Here is a 15,189-nt window from a genome sequence, read left to right as displayed (position 1 = left end):
TTCCTATTTAGAGAGTCACTTTCTTAACTAGTAACTTACTAAACATCAAACCATAGCCCTGTGTTTTCTCTATAATTATGTACGTATTCTTTTCTCAATCAACCGACACGCCTTACAGCCTTGGAGATAAAGCTATATATAGATGTGTATTTCTATTACAATCTTAAATACAAAAGAGGATGCATGCATGGGATGTTGATTGAAATTAAGTTTTTAATAGTCATGTTAGGTAAAGTGTTTATCCGATATTAAATGACTTAGCAAAGTACCCAACAATGATATTGTGCTAGTATATATACACATAATAGAAGTCAAATCTATGAGAATTTACGTATACAAACTAGATGCATATAAGAACTTGTTTTTTAGGTTTACAAACCCATTATTATAATAAAACTAGACAAAACTAGAGATCAACATAAAAGTAGATCTATACTAAATACAAACAATAAGAGCATCCGCATCACATTTGCTTATTCCCATTTGGCACTACAATAACGAGTCAAATGATAAAAATGGCATTGCATCAGTCTCGATACTTGTTTGGTCAAATAATGAGTTGCTACAGTTCCTCGCTTTTGGAAGCGAGCTACTAATCACAAGTTAACGTATATTTTATCAGTTTTCCTTGACTGTCGTTGCTCCAAGTGGGGTCTTCACGCCACATGTTTCTCAAACCAGTACACCTTTGCATTGCACCAGATAATAAAGTATTGAATTACATTTTAAAGCAATGAGGCTAATGCGTTGGGTTGTTCAAAAATGACTAGGCAAATTAATGAAGGTGACTTTTGTAGCTATAATTTGACTTAAGTTTAGTGAGGCTAGCGTGGATGCTCTGAAAATAAATTTAGATATTAAATTAAATTATCGCACGGCCTTATTCGTTTTGGAATCTCAAAAGTCAAAATCTCTAAGCACGGTATTTAATAAATTTTCTCTATCTGTCTCTCTACATATTACTCTCAAAATTCTCCCTAAAAATCCAAACTGAACATTGCATCGAACGAAAAAGCGTACAAGAGGCTGCCATTCACGCCACAACTTTTCCAGAAAGATGGTCCCAATCAACAACATCCCAAAATTTAAAGGTCTAAATTGAACTAGTAATAAAAACAACAGGGATGTTTCTGGTACAGGGGTCAAATCATGGGCTTATTTTGCGACTTCGCCTTCTCTTTTCTTCCTCATCGTAATAACGAGCCAAATTGGCAGTGAAAACCTTTATATATTCTCCCTGTTTTCTCTCTCTTCCCGTGTGTTTTTCAACCAAAAGCTCGACTTCTGCAACTGATATTTCTCAGGTACTGACTTCCAGTTGTATTGTAACTCGAAATTTCCTTCGCTTATTTAATCTGGTTGTTGAATTTCCGCAGAAAAGGTAGCTGTTTGTTGAATTTGTTTCGCTGATTGGTTGTTTTGTAGTAGTTCTGTTCATTAGGGTTTTCAATTGGTGACTATAGTTATTCTCAGTTGGTATTTTCTAAAGCTCAAGTCTTAACCACTCTCTTTTTGTCTCTAGTAGATCAGTAATCCTTTAGAAGGCTTTAGGTACTTGGTTTTACAATAATTTGGATGCTAGTGATTAAAAATTTATGATACTTAAGGTTCTTCAATCCACATGATGCTTTCCGTATGATTTATTTTGGGCTTTTTTCCCTTGGGATATCAGTGACTGTTTAATACTCGTATAATTTTTGTTTCCAGTACATTCTTTGTGGTTGTTAATATGTGAAGGAAACTTTTTGAGTTTAGTTGGACATACCATGGGATCACATTGTCAATTGTGCTTTTTTTGTCTAATTTTATTCAAAAGCATTTGGCGACTACCAGGTTTACTCGTACTCATATCAAATCTATCGTTGGATGAACTCTCATAAAAAGGGGAAAAAAAGAAAAAAGAAAAAAAAGAAAGTACTAATGCGCCTCTTAGAGTTGCCATGACCTGGAAGTGTACTATGAGCATAAACTCAATCTAGGGAAAATAAATGAAGCTAATGTGATTCAGAGCTTTTTATGTTTTTGGTAGTTTTTTTTTTTTTTTTATCGACATTTTTTTTTGGTTAGGTTATTCAGAGCTGTATATGTTATTCATTCAAGACACACTTGCATTATTAATTGTGATCACAATGTCAATCGTGCTTTTTGTCTTAATTTTAGTTAAACGCATTTGACAATTACCAGGTTTTAACGCTCATATCGAGTCTATATTTGGATGTAAATCTCATAAAAGGGGGAAAAAAAGATGTGAAAGTACAGATGTCCCTCTTGGAGTCACCATGAACCTTAACGTTTTATAAGCATAAACTGAAGCGAGGAAAAAGAAATGAAGCTAATGTGGTTCAGAGCTGCATCTATTTTTGTTAGGTTATTGAAAGCTGTATATGTATTCATTCAAGACACTTGCAGTTTTATCTGAAAGAATATTCTTGCAGTGTTTTATTTATAATATGGAGCTGATGAGTTGGTCTTGATAGTTGTCTTTTGCTTTTTGCTTGGAAAAGGATGTTGTAGAGTTATTTATCATGGCGGGGTTGGAAGAATTGAAGAAGAAGCTCACGCCATTGTTCGATGCTGAAAAGGGTTTCTCCTCTGGGTCAACCTTGGATCCTTGTGATTCTTATACGGTAAGGTTTCTGCCTGATAAGTAGCATGAGTTGTAATAAAAGATTTTAACGCGCAATGAAAGATTTCTTTAATGTGTTGTTGGTTTCTCTGAAGCTATCGGACAGCCGGACTGTTAACTTATTAAGCAGATCTTATGGGGTATACAACATTAATGAGCTTGGGTTGCAAAAGTGTACCTCATGGCCAACAGATGACTTAGACCATGGGGAGAAGACATATAAATGTGCATCTCATGAGATGAGGATATTTGGAGCCATAGGTAGTGGTGCAAGCAGTGTTGTCCAGAGAGCTATTCATATACCTACTCATCGAATCCTTGCCTTGAAGAAAATTAATATTTTTGAGAAGGTTTGCCTGATTGTTTTGTTCTGCTACTTGTGCTATTTCTTCTGCTGTTCGATGGATCAGTTTGGGCAATATGTTTGTCGATTTACTTTTAGGATTGAAAGGATCCACTAGTTGACGTACTGCATGAAAAGTTGAAAACCCCTTCGCACCATTGAGACAAATTTTTTTTTTTTCTGTGTATAAACTAGTTTTAATTACTCCATGTTTGGAATGAGGAGTCAATTTACCAAAAAATGTTGTGGGATTCTATCTGTTATGAAAGTTTCACATCTGTTGACTATAGGATGTCCGCATCTACCATACAGAGAAGCAGTCTTCTGCTTGTACAGCTGATTTTTGTCAATTTTATTGTGATACTCAAACATCCTACATCGTTGTAATACTCACAGATCAGCGATTTTAGTTCTGAGGAGATCAATATTTGCAGTTTATGTTGAATAAAAAACTTACAGGGTGGAGTGTGTAATATGAGAAATAAATGCATGCTTTAATTTTTTTCTTACATAGATATTTCTATGTTTGGACCAGGAGAAAAGGGAACAGCTGCTCACAGAGATCCGCACGTTGTGCGAGGCACCTTGTTATCAGGGTCTAGTAGAATTCCATGGAGCATTTTATACTCCTGACTCAGGGCAAATAAGCATAGCTTTGGAGTACATGGATGGAGGGTCCTTGGCAGATGTAATACGAGTGCAGAAGTGTATACCAGAACCAGTCCTTTCATCAATGTTTCAAAAGCTCTTGCATGTAAGGATGTCTTTTTTAGTTTCACTTTTCTCTTCTACGCATGGTCAATTATCTTTACAGGTGTGTTGTTTTTCTTAAAGGGATTAAGCTACTTGCATGGAGTTCGACATTTGGTTCACAGAGACATAAAGCCTGCGAATTTGCTTGTAAATCTCAAAGGGGAGCCAAAGATAACAGATTTTGGTATTAGTGCTGGCTTAGAGAATTCGATGGCAATGGTTAGTAACATATGATGCACTAGATGGATGGTTTTTTATGTTATTTTGGCTCACCATTGTTGATTTCTCTTTCTATTTGGTGTAGAATGATAAATTTACATCAGTTCAAGGTTCTTCAGTGACTAATATTAAAATTGGTTTACCAGTGCGCTACTTTTGTTGGAACTGTCACATACATGTCACCTGAGCGAATTCGAAATGAAAGCTATTCTTACCCAGCTGATATTTGGAGCCTTGGGCTTGCTCTCTTTGAGTGTGGGACCGGAGAATTTCCATATACTGCCAACGAAGGACCTGTAAATCTTATGCTGCAGGTATTTCCCTTTGTATATTTCTTGGTTCATGATTGCTTTCCTTTGCCTTCTGTTCAAATGAAGGTATTGTATTTGTATAGTTTCAAGATATGAATGATTTAACCTCTGAACTTTCGAAGTTGTACCAGCTTTAAGTGATTAACTATTAATGGATGTTACTTGAATTTTTTTGGTAAATGTATTGACACCCGTAATTGTCCTCAATGCATATCCATGGAAGAATCAACTATCGTAGGACGCCTTTCTTACCATTAGAAACTGTAAGAGAGTGGGAGGGAGGGAAAAGGAGAGCTACCACGTGGTCCCTTTTTCCATCTCTCTAGATGCATAGACTTATTAAGGTGTATCTTGTTTATTGTAGTCAATTATAAGATCATAATTTATGAATTGACCAAAACATCAAAAACTGAAAGGATTTGTCTCTGTTTTCTGGTTGTTTTACATAATGACTATCTTCATATCCAATCAGCTATATTTTCTTTTGGTTCCATTTGACTTCTAGTGAGGTACATGTCCACATATGCCTATGTTTTGTAACAAAGCCAATGTTGTGGTTCTTCGTGTCAGATTTTGGATGATCCATCACCATCGCCCCCAAATCATGTCTTTTCACCTGAGTTCTGCTCATTTATTGATGCTTGCCTGAAGAAGGATGCAGATTCAAGGCCGACGGCTGAGCAGGTGAGCAAAAGGCATATGCGAATCTTACATGTACAAGTTGAAACTTTCAGCATTGGAACATCCCGGCTAACTAGAACTAAGATATGAACTTTGGTGAGGAATAAATAGGCATTCCAATTAAATACAACTGTAGCATATTTTTTGGTTATTTTGAGGGGTTCTGAAGTTGTTCTCAGAATTATGACCAAATAAATTCAACGAGTTTAATCGTGAGATGGGTATATTGTTGCGAAATCAGACATACTTAGCGTAGGCATTTCTGATTCAATACCTTTCATCTAATGTTCTAAGACAAACCAAAAGGAAATTCTTGGCAAGTATATGTTTTAGCTGATGGTAAGCAGGTTCTCTCGATTTTTGTCAGCAAGGAACACTACAGCTAGGGATCTGATACTGCTGCGAAACAGAGTCACAGATTCTTTAAAAGTCTGTGGACATTGCAAAGTAATTGGAGTTGCCTTTTCCTGGAAATTCCCTGTCCATGTGGATAGAGTTTAGAACCTTTTGAGACTCAGGGAGGAAGTACATGTGGCAAGTCGATTCAATAGGGAAAATGGATGCTGTAGTCGATTCATTATGTTCTACTGTAGTCGTGAAAATGGCTGCATTGGACATCCCTTGATTGAGAAGAGGCATCTGTTTCAAATCGTATGTCAAAAATCCAAGTTCCCTGTTATCAATAAAAAGCTTGTCCTGCTAATTGGCTTGACCTGTAATTCCACAGGATGTTTGAATTTGAGGTTTGTATTGTAACATTGATCCTGCCATTTTTCCCTCACCTGTGTTTGGAATGATTAATGCACACTCTAATTATACCAAAAATTTAGTAGAGAAGGCTTGGATCCATATATTAGAATTGATAATGGGGTCACATTAAAGCTCGCTTGGAAATATAGAGTTTGACCAGGGACTTCGTTCTGGAAGAAATTATTCATCGAGAGGCAAAATTCTGGCTTCCATTTGGACGTCATGGAATGACAAATCACCTTGATGATGCCACGCTTGTCAACCAGCACTCAGCATGATATTCTCATTTAGGATTGAGAGTCCCAGACACAAGTACAACCAACCCCCCTCCCTTCTTTCCCAACAACACACACACACACACACACACACAAAGTCACTCATGCAGTCATGTGTTTCTCTGGTATTTGCAAGCCGTTGTTGCTGATGTAACTGTGCAGCGAGAGACACAATGTCAGTGCCTGGTGGCTGGCTCTTAAATGTGTGACATCTAATCAGAAAACTTACTGTAGTTTCTTCACTTCTTCATATTAAAGGGACTTCATCTCAAAAGATGTAACGGTCTGAACATGGCGTTTCTTGACATGCTTTTTACTACTGCAGCTGCTTTCACATCCATTTATCACAAAATACGAGGATGCAAGGGTGGATTTAGGAGCATTCGTCCGAAGCGTTTTTGATCCAACTCAGCGTATGAAGGATTTGGCCGATGTGAGTTACCAAGTCTCACGCTCTGTCTTATCAAATCGTGCTAACTTCACAATCGCAGTTTGAAGCAGCCTTGTTCTTCCTATTTGAAATGTAGCGTTCCATATCCTTTGTTATTCTTTCTTTCGCTATGCGCATAAACTACCTGGATATGGATTCAGGATGTTAAGTTCTCCTCACTCCGCAATAACTCTAAAATAAACCTGATAACTTATTTCTTACTTTTTGAAATCATTGCTGCTTTTGTTTGCTTGACCAGATGCTGACAATACACTATTACTTACTCTTTGATGGACCTGATGAACTTTGGCAACACACAAGGACATTTTATAATGAACGCTCAACTTTCAGGTAATCTTTTCAAATATCTGAAGCTTCGTTTTCACATTTTGGATAGAAAATCAAGAAAATATACGGTTGCAAGAGTCCTGAAAAGTTGGATCCTGGCCTCATGAAGTTGAAAACATAACATTTGTTGAATAACGGCCAATTAGAATAATTTACACGAAGTTTAATGCTTTTTGGCTGCGATTTCTGTTTTCCCTGCTAATACCCACATTTACATTTCCTAGTTTCTCAGGCAAAGGTTATATTGGTCCAAATGACATATTTGCCTCATTGTCAAATATTCGGAGTACATTAGCAGGTGAATGGCCCCCAGAAAAGCTCGTGCATGTTGTGGAAAAAGTTCAGTGCCGTGTTCATGGTAGAGACGGTGTTGCCATACGTGTATCCGGTTCCTTTATTGTTGGTAATCAATTCCTTGTATGTGGAGATGGTGTACAAGCAGAGGGATTGCCAAATTTTAAGGATCTTTCGATTGATATGTCGAGGAGGCGAATGGGAACATTCCAGGAACAGTTTATTATGGAACCGGGAAATGTTATTGGTCGGTACTTAATAGCTGGACAAGAGCTTTATATTATGCAGTAGGAATTGACAGTGACTTTTGTCTCACAAAGGTTTGTATGATCTTACACTTGTTCACAAGTTTTTTTGACTCGTCAAGTTACTGTTTCTTCCAGTTTGAACTGGATAGTATTTTCAACTAGACTACTGAGTTGTTCTAACCATTTGAGTGCGCCTTAGTATATTTTATTCCCTTTTCTGCAAAACTTTTCCTTCATGTTTATAAATGACGTGGGTACTGTATCATGTGGTAACAGATTCATTTTGTCATATGTGATAGTACAAACCCTTAATTTTTTTTTCCCCTTTTTGCTAGAATGTGCAAGTCAAGTAGTTACTATAACTAACATCTTGGCTTGTTTTTTCAGGGATCTTTGCGAAGAAGGTAAGGGCCTCTTGAATTGTGTTGGTTGTGAAGCACTTGATTATGTATTTACATCCCCCACCACTTGAACTAGTATTATCGATTCAATTGTGATCACACTATCTATTATTTTGTAAATTATGTAAGTCACAACAATTGGTATGGTAAGTGTCAAATGCTACCGGCACAACGGCAAGGTTGTAACCTAGTACTCATGGGTTAGATGTGGAAATAGCCTCTTTGCTTGCAGGGGTAAAGCTGCATACATCAAACACTTCTCCAGACATTGCAACAGCGAGAGCCTCGCACACGGGTAGCCATAGTGTTAAATGCCAATTGCATGAAAATGTGTGTTGGGAGTGTCACAAAGGGGAGCTAAGAAGCTTTAAGTTCTAGGAAGCACAAGTTGTGCCCGTAGATATTGATGTAACTCAGTTGCTCCTCTTGTAGCATGTCTATGGAGGAGTTGAATTTAGAGATGTTCTTTCTACCACTTGTGAGGACATTAGTTGTTCGTAAGGTCGTATGTATATTTCCTACGCAATTTTTAATTTACCAACCTCTATTGATATTGAAACCTTTCATTTTAGCGCACTGAACTGCTTTGGTTGTGGCTGGCTTTTCCAGGGTCTTTTAGCTTCCCCTTATAGCTTTCGGGAAACGGGGCTCTAGTGGTTGTTTGCTTAACCCTGCTTTTATAACTATTTTTAAGCAATTTTTCTTCATTATTAGCTATTAGTGCAAGTTGTACTTTAGCTCTACCACTGTATAGAACATGAGGGAGCAGATGAGAGTAGTTGCTCCTCAAGCACCATTCCACAACCATTACGAAAATGACACTATTATGATGGGGACTAGCTCTAGCTCTCTCCCGCTATGAATTAACAACGCGAGCAAGTAGGCCACACCAACCTGGAACCCAATAACTTCTCATTACTGCACTGGACGCGACGATGGACACGTTTCCGTTATTTGCAAAATATTATGAAATGTTTTAGTAGTCATCTAGTTGAACTAGAAAAGAAGGATGTGAACGGATATCATCAATTGCTGCTTTAACTTGCCTAAGTGATTAGTTGCAAGCTGCAGTTTTATTTCGTATTGGGAAAGCATGAAAGTAGGAGCTAGCAAAAACTCCTGTCCATAGTCACTGTCAACAACAAAGAGAAAATCTCTTCACTCCTTGCAAGTTTCCAAGTGAACTTCTAATTTGTACACACATAGTGCCCATATGTCCAAACTCATTTTGTTTATGAGATTAGCTGATGTAAAACAAGCTTTAATTGAACTGATCTTGAGTAACTTGAAATTTTTTTATGCATTGGAAGTTGCCGAATAGTACCTTATTTGAGCTCAGTTTCACTCTTTATAATTAGTTTCAAAAAATGTTCAAGTTCGACTTGTTTATCCAATGAGCAAACACGAACTCGAACCCAAGTAGCTCGCAGCTCTATTTCATAAGACAACAAGTACATCGACCATAAACACAAACAAATTCACTAGCATCCTTAGTTTTCCTTACATGAGGAGGTTCAAGGACTTGAATACGGAAGCAACATTTATCAGGTTTGCCTAACAACACAACACAAAACAAAACCAAATCAAACCAATCAAAGCCTTACGTCCCAATTAACTGGGGTTGATAAGCTTTATCCTCACATGCATAGTACGAGAGAGAGAGAGAGAGAGAGAGAGAGAGAGAGAGAGAGAGAGAGAGAGAGAGAGAGAGAGAGAGAGATATTGATTGATTGATCTCTCTCTCCCAATCTACCTCTGCGGGTGAAACTTCCGCCTCAGCCAATTAGCCTTCACTGCTATGGCTACAAATATCCTATCATAGGCATCTTCGATCAACTGAAAGTATGCATACCTCCATTTCCTCTTGAAATACAAAGTGCAAAAAACTCCCGAGAGTCCCACCACAAAGCTAGGTCCAATACCAGCATAGAACCACATTAGTTCATCATCATCATCGTCCCTATCACCCTCATTGACAAGTACTTGACGATCACCATCATCAGCTGATTCATCACCGGGGCAACTCTTCGTTAGTGGCGCTCCGCAAAGCCCGTCATTTCCCACGTAAATAGACTGATCGTCGAGGGTCTGAAGTTGATTTCCGGTTGGTATTCGCCCTGATAAATTGTTGAATGACAGGTTTAAGTGACTGAGAGAGAGGTTAAAGAAGACAGGCTTTGAGGGATTGAGCCAAAGAGTTTGTTTCTGGAAAAGTCAAGTGATTCCAATTGCTTGAGATCACCAATCTTCTCAGGAATCCTTCCTGTTAGATAATTTCCAGATAAATTCAAGTTCAATAATCCGGAAAGATTCGTTAAGCCTTCTGGAATCTCCCCAGTAATGCCATTGCTCGAAACATCTATGGAGGTGACAAATTTGAGCGTCTTGGTGTATTCCAGTTCTCTTCCTTTAATCATAATAAGAATTTTGTCTACGTAAATTGAAAAGGGATTTACCTGATACTCAGAATTGCCATGTTCCGATACTGCCATGGTAGTGAAGTTGTGAAAACAACTTGGAATATCTCCAGTTACGTTATTTTGTGCCAAGTTTAACAATTGCAGAGCAGATAGATGGCAGAGTTCTACGGGAATACCACCATAGAAATTGTTTGATTGAAGACTGAGGATGACCAGATTATGTAACTTATCTCCGATCCAACGCGGAATAACACCAGTGAATGCATTTTCATTGAGATCAAGGGTGACCATATCCGTCAAATTCTGCAAGGACAAAGGAAGCTCCCCATGAAAACTATTGTTACGCAAGTGTAAATATTGAAGTGTCTGTAGGAAACCCAAAGAACTTGGAATCTGACCGTGTAGATTGTTGCTCGATAAGTCTAGCACAAATATACGACCCAAGTTCCCCAAGCAACGAGGAATTTTTCCTGATAAACGGTTTTTTGACAAGTCAACAACGTAAATTCCCTCTGCATTGCACAAAGACATAGGAATGCCACCACTAAAGTTGTTATTTGAGAGAAAAAGAACTTGGATCTTATCATAATCGCCCGCGGGAATAGCTCCTGAAAACAAGTTGTTGGAGAGATCTAGTCCAAAAGTAGATGACGGAAATGCCGATAACGGGCCATCAAACTTGTTAGAACTCAATATCAACATCCTGCCAACAAAACTACCAGAATCATTGCATTTCATTTGAAATTTTGGCAGCTTCCCTCTGATATGGTTGTTGGATATATCCAAGAGCCAAATGCAAGAAGACATCAGCTCGAACCAATCGGGCATGATATCCGAGATGCTTGCATTAGACATATTCAAGTGTGTAACATGTCTCTGCGTTTGAAGCCACTGAGGAAATTGAGGTCCTAGAGTGCAGGACGCCGCATATAGGAGCTGGAGTTGAAAAGGAGGAACCCATTGGGAGCTAACATTTATAACCAATGCGTTGGAAGACAAGCGGAGTTCCTTTAGACTCGTGAGAAGGGTGAAGTGTTGTTCGGATACATTGCCATCTAATGAGTTGTTCGACAAATCCAGCATTTGTAGATTGGAAAGTTGTCCGAGACCTACTGGAATGCTCCCATTCAATTGATTCGAGTCAGCATACAACTCTCTCAAATACGACAGCCTTCCAAGTGATGAGGGTAGTGGACCAGAAAAGTGATTATTAGAAATAACAAGACACTCTAGATTCTTAAACTCACCTACTAGAATGGTCCCATTCAATTTATTCCTGCTGACATCCAACTCTCTCAAATACGATAGCCTTCCAAGTGATGATGGCAGTGTACCAGAAAATAAATTATAAGAAATAACAAGACGCTCTAGATTCTTAAACTCACCTACTGGAATGCTCCCATTCAATTGATTCGAGCTAACATCCAACTCTCTCAAATACGACAGCCTTCCAAGTGATGAAGGAAGTGGACCAGAAAAGCTATTATTATGAATAACAAGACGCTCTAGATTCTTAAACTCACCTACTGGAATGCTCCCATTCAATTGATTCGAGCTAACATCCAACTCTCTCAAATACGACAGCCTTCCAAGTGATGAAGGCAGTGGACCAGAAAAGTTATTATTATAAATAACAAGATGCTCTAGATTCTTAAACTCACCTGCCAGAGACGATAAAAACTCTCCACTGAACTCATTTATGGACAAATCAAGTACACGCAAGCTGTGAATGTTCCTCAAAGAGTTTGGTATTTCACCTTTGAACCCATTCCAATGGAGGTCAAGCACCGTTAGTTGAGTCATGTTGCCCATGCAACTTGGAAGTGGACCTTCAAAACCATTACTTCTCAATTTGAGGAGGGAAAGAGAAGTCTGATTCCCAATGAAACAAGGAACTGAACCCTGAAGGCTATTATCGCTAAGATCCATATAAACAAGTCTGTTCAGGTTACATAAAACATATGGCTCCTTGACAATATCATTGAAGTTGTTCACAGAAAGGTCAAGGAAAGTGAGAGACGTCAAACTTCCAAGTGTATTGGGAATTGGACCAAAAAAAAAATTACGATTAATGTCGAGATATTGCAACCTCGAAAGATTCCCGAGATTATGTGGAACCTTTCCACCGAAACCTGAAGAAGAGAGGTTGAGATATCTCAAGCTTTTCAGGGAGCCCAAGAAATCCAAACAGGAATTGAGTTTGTTCCCGCTCAGATCTAGATAACTCAAATGCTTCAATTCCGCAAGAGATGGAGTGATCTCACCTCTCAGCTGCTTGATTCGGTAATCTGCACAATCGTCAAGAATTGGGTTGGGAAGATCAAGCTTGATCACCCGCTTGATTCGGTAATCTGCACAATGGTTGCGAAGATCAAACTTGATCACCTGCTTGATTTGGAAATCTGCACAATCGTCAAGAATTGGGTTGCGAAGATCAAGCTTGATGACATGGCCTGTTCTCCTGCTGCAACCGACTCCTTTCCATGTGCAGCAGTCTTTCCCGACCCATGACCGCAAGCGGTGTGCTTCATCTGTGAGATTTATCTTGAAGTCAATAAGAGCTCGTCTCTCGTTCTCCAGGCAGCTTACATTTGACTCGATACTGCCACAACTGAACTCAATTCTTAGAATGAAAAGGAGAGCAAATAGCATCACCATAGCACGCATGGTGGTTGTGGCTAGCTATTGCTTCTCAATATTCAAGTTAAAATTTGCAGTAGCAGCTAGCGTTGAAGGGTAAAGAGTTTTAACTTTCTTTTGCAAAGAGTGTATACGAACTACGAAGAGAAGATTTGTGGATAACTTTTTAAGTCATGCATGGCCGGCCAAAGTCTTTCAACTTAATTGTCGTTAAAATATTAGGTGGCACATGTAACTCATTCTTAGAAGAGCTAATACGAAATCTATTCCATTAAATTCAAACTCTTTCCCTATTCCGTATCTAATTTATTAATTATTTGCATTAATCTCTCTACCTATCTATATCTACACACAAATATATTTAGCTATATATGTATACACTGAGATTGATTTTCAAGATGAAAGTACAAATTAATAAATCTTTTGTATTCTCTTACATATAAATAGATTTTTCATTATGACTTCGGTTGTTTAAAGAAAAGCAGAAGCTCATGATTTTTCAATTTCCTTACTTTTTACAAGTGCATTCTATGAGAAACAAATTCGAAATATGCTCCACCTTTGAAATTTGATGAGTTTAGTTTTAATCTTTCAGATGGCTTATTAGTGTGTTAGCGAGAGAATAATAACATATATATACCCTTTTTTCGTCTTTTTTTTCATTTCTTTTTCCAGAACATAACATAAATAAGGGGTCACCCATTGTTTAGAACACAAATAATAAAGAGATGGGAATCATGGGATAGGTTTGCTTTTGTACTTATTTAAATGGAGTGATTATCGTGGTGTATGGGAATTTGTCCTAATAGTATAGACACGGTGGGTTGGGTTAGGTAATAGGTGGGTTGTTCAATTTTATCCGCACTCATATCAAGCCAATACATCCTCTCAACGTACTCACTAATTCAGTCCAGCCCATTTCACTAGATCTGTGATGGGCCAATTGCCGTCATTCCGATTCGCATTTTTCTAGAACCTTTTAGTATCTTTTCATATCTAACATATATATGAGCTACCAGTTCTAACACAATGGATATGTATCATTTATTTATTAACTTGCTTTTACATAAATGAAAAGAAAGAAAAAACAAAAACAAAAAGCATATAAGAAGAACTTGAACTTGTGGAAGTCTTTCAACTTGCATAATAATTTTCCTGAGTCTAAGTCTCTACCCAAAAGTGGGCAACACACGTATTGAGGAACACAATTAACAAAGCAATTGCAAGATAAAGAGAAAAACTTTTTTTAAAAAAATTGTAGAAAAAGACTTGTGGATGTCTTTTTAGGTCATGCGTGGCCAAAGTCTTTCAACTTGTAAATTCAGTGGCGATACCACTCTTTCGGTTGCGGGGTCTGGTGACCCTATGGAAAAAAAGAAATTTATAAAAAGACTTGTGCATGTCTTTTAGGTCTTGCGTGGCCAAAGTCTTTCAACTTGCAAATTTAGTGGCAACGCCACTCTTTCGCTAGCGGGATTTGGCAACCCTATGGGAAAAAATAAATTATTATGACTATACTAATTTTATTTTTAAAGTTATAAATGACCCCATCAAAATTATAGGTTGATATCACATTAGATGATTTTTCAATCTTTGAAACACACAAAAAGTTCCGAGAGAAGGCAAAAGGGAAGGGGAAAACCCATTTGCTGGTGTCACCACACTAGATAATTTTTCAATAAACTCTACAGAATAAAGAACAAAGGGCTAAAACTCATTTAATGGTGTACCACATTAGATAATTTTCCAGTCTTTGAACCCCACCAAAATTGAATCGAAAAGAATACCAAACCAAAGACTAAAAATCAGTTCCTCTTGACTGAGTTCCCTCGTCGTCCATTCATCGCATAGTTGATCGGAATCCTCGCCAGTATTTTATCGCCTCCCTCTTGCAGATTTAGCATCCAACACTAAAGTGCTCTCACAAATTCTAGTGTTTGCTTCTCTGATTTGCTTTAAGTATTCTAGGGTTTGGTAGAATTAAATGCACAAAATTTGAGTTGGGATTGAGAAAGTACTGTTGTTTAAGTAGAGTATAATAAATGAATAACATACATATATATTGCTTTGGATAGCAACGTTACGGGAAGAAGACCTAAATTGACATTAGATGTTGTGCGCAAACATACGAGTCTAATGGATTTGATTGAACAAATGACACTTGACAGAGCGCAATGGAGAAAAATGATTATGCAACCCACCCCAATTGATTGAGACATAAGCCTTAGTTTGGTTTGGTTATGTAAAGCTCTAGGAATTGCATATATTCATGATATTAGTTGTTTGATTGTGGGGTTAAATATTTTGGTAAGATTGTTGGCGTTATTAATGAATGACCCCATGCTGTCAAATTCCTGAAGTCGCCATTGCTTGCAATATAATTTTCCGGAGTTTTTCTCTCTACCAAAAGTGAACAACACACATTGATGAATACAAGAAATTAAGCAATT

General features: G+C 37.8%; 2 protein-coding genes across 6 annotated transcripts in view; one reads left to right on the top strand and one right to left on the bottom strand.

Annotated features, from left to right (window-relative positions):
- Positions 1 to 1,046: 1,046 nt before the first annotated feature.
- Positions 1,047 to 15,189, top strand: part of LOC131298841 (mitogen-activated protein kinase kinase 3-like) — a 43,211-nt gene continuing 29,068 nt past the window's right edge. The window contains exons 1-11 of one of the 5 annotated variants that reach the window (XM_058324331.1): positions 1,065 to 1,304; positions 2,185 to 2,627; positions 2,722 to 2,976; positions 3,505 to 3,723; positions 3,804 to 3,941; positions 4,088 to 4,255; positions 4,823 to 4,936; positions 6,284 to 6,391; positions 6,648 to 6,739; positions 6,961 to 7,350; positions 7,666 to 8,255. In XM_058324331.1, the coding sequence (XP_058180314.1) occupies positions 2,526 to 2,627; positions 2,722 to 2,976; positions 3,505 to 3,723; positions 3,804 to 3,941; positions 4,088 to 4,255; positions 4,823 to 4,936; positions 6,284 to 6,391; positions 6,648 to 6,739; positions 6,961 to 7,321 (1,557 nt within the window). In that variant the 5' untranslated portion in view covers positions 1,065 to 1,304; positions 2,185 to 2,525 and the 3' untranslated portion in view covers positions 7,322 to 7,350; positions 7,666 to 8,255. Of the gene's footprint in view, positions 1,305 to 2,184; positions 2,628 to 2,721; positions 2,977 to 3,504; positions 3,724 to 3,803; positions 3,942 to 4,087; positions 4,256 to 4,822; positions 4,937 to 6,283; positions 6,392 to 6,647; positions 6,740 to 6,960; positions 7,351 to 7,665; positions 8,256 to 15,189 lie in introns of those variants that run through there. The other 4 variants (XR_009190548.1, XM_058324330.1, XM_058324333.1 and 1 more) reach the window with 4 other exon arrangements.
- LOC131298491 (receptor-like protein EIX2) overlaps positions 9,143 to 15,189 on the bottom strand; it is a 39,411-nt gene continuing 33,364 nt past the window's right edge. The window contains exons 4-6 of the mRNA XM_058323979.1: positions 11,485 to 11,760; positions 10,136 to 11,208; positions 9,143 to 9,796 (exon numbers count right to left, since the gene is read on the bottom strand). Coding sequence (XP_058179962.1) covers positions 9,710 to 9,796; positions 10,136 to 11,208; positions 11,485 to 11,760 — 1,436 coding nt within the window. The 3' untranslated portion in view covers positions 9,143 to 9,709. The remainder of the gene's footprint in view (positions 9,797 to 10,135; positions 11,209 to 11,484; positions 11,761 to 15,189) is intronic.

Source organism: Rhododendron vialii, chromosome 8a (assembly GCF_030253575.1).
Source record: "Rhododendron vialii isolate Sample 1 chromosome 8a, ASM3025357v1".
Classification (NCBI taxonomy): domain Eukaryota; kingdom Viridiplantae; phylum Streptophyta; class Magnoliopsida; order Ericales; family Ericaceae; genus Rhododendron; species Rhododendron vialii.
This window is presented reverse-complemented; position numbering and strand designations above follow the sequence as displayed.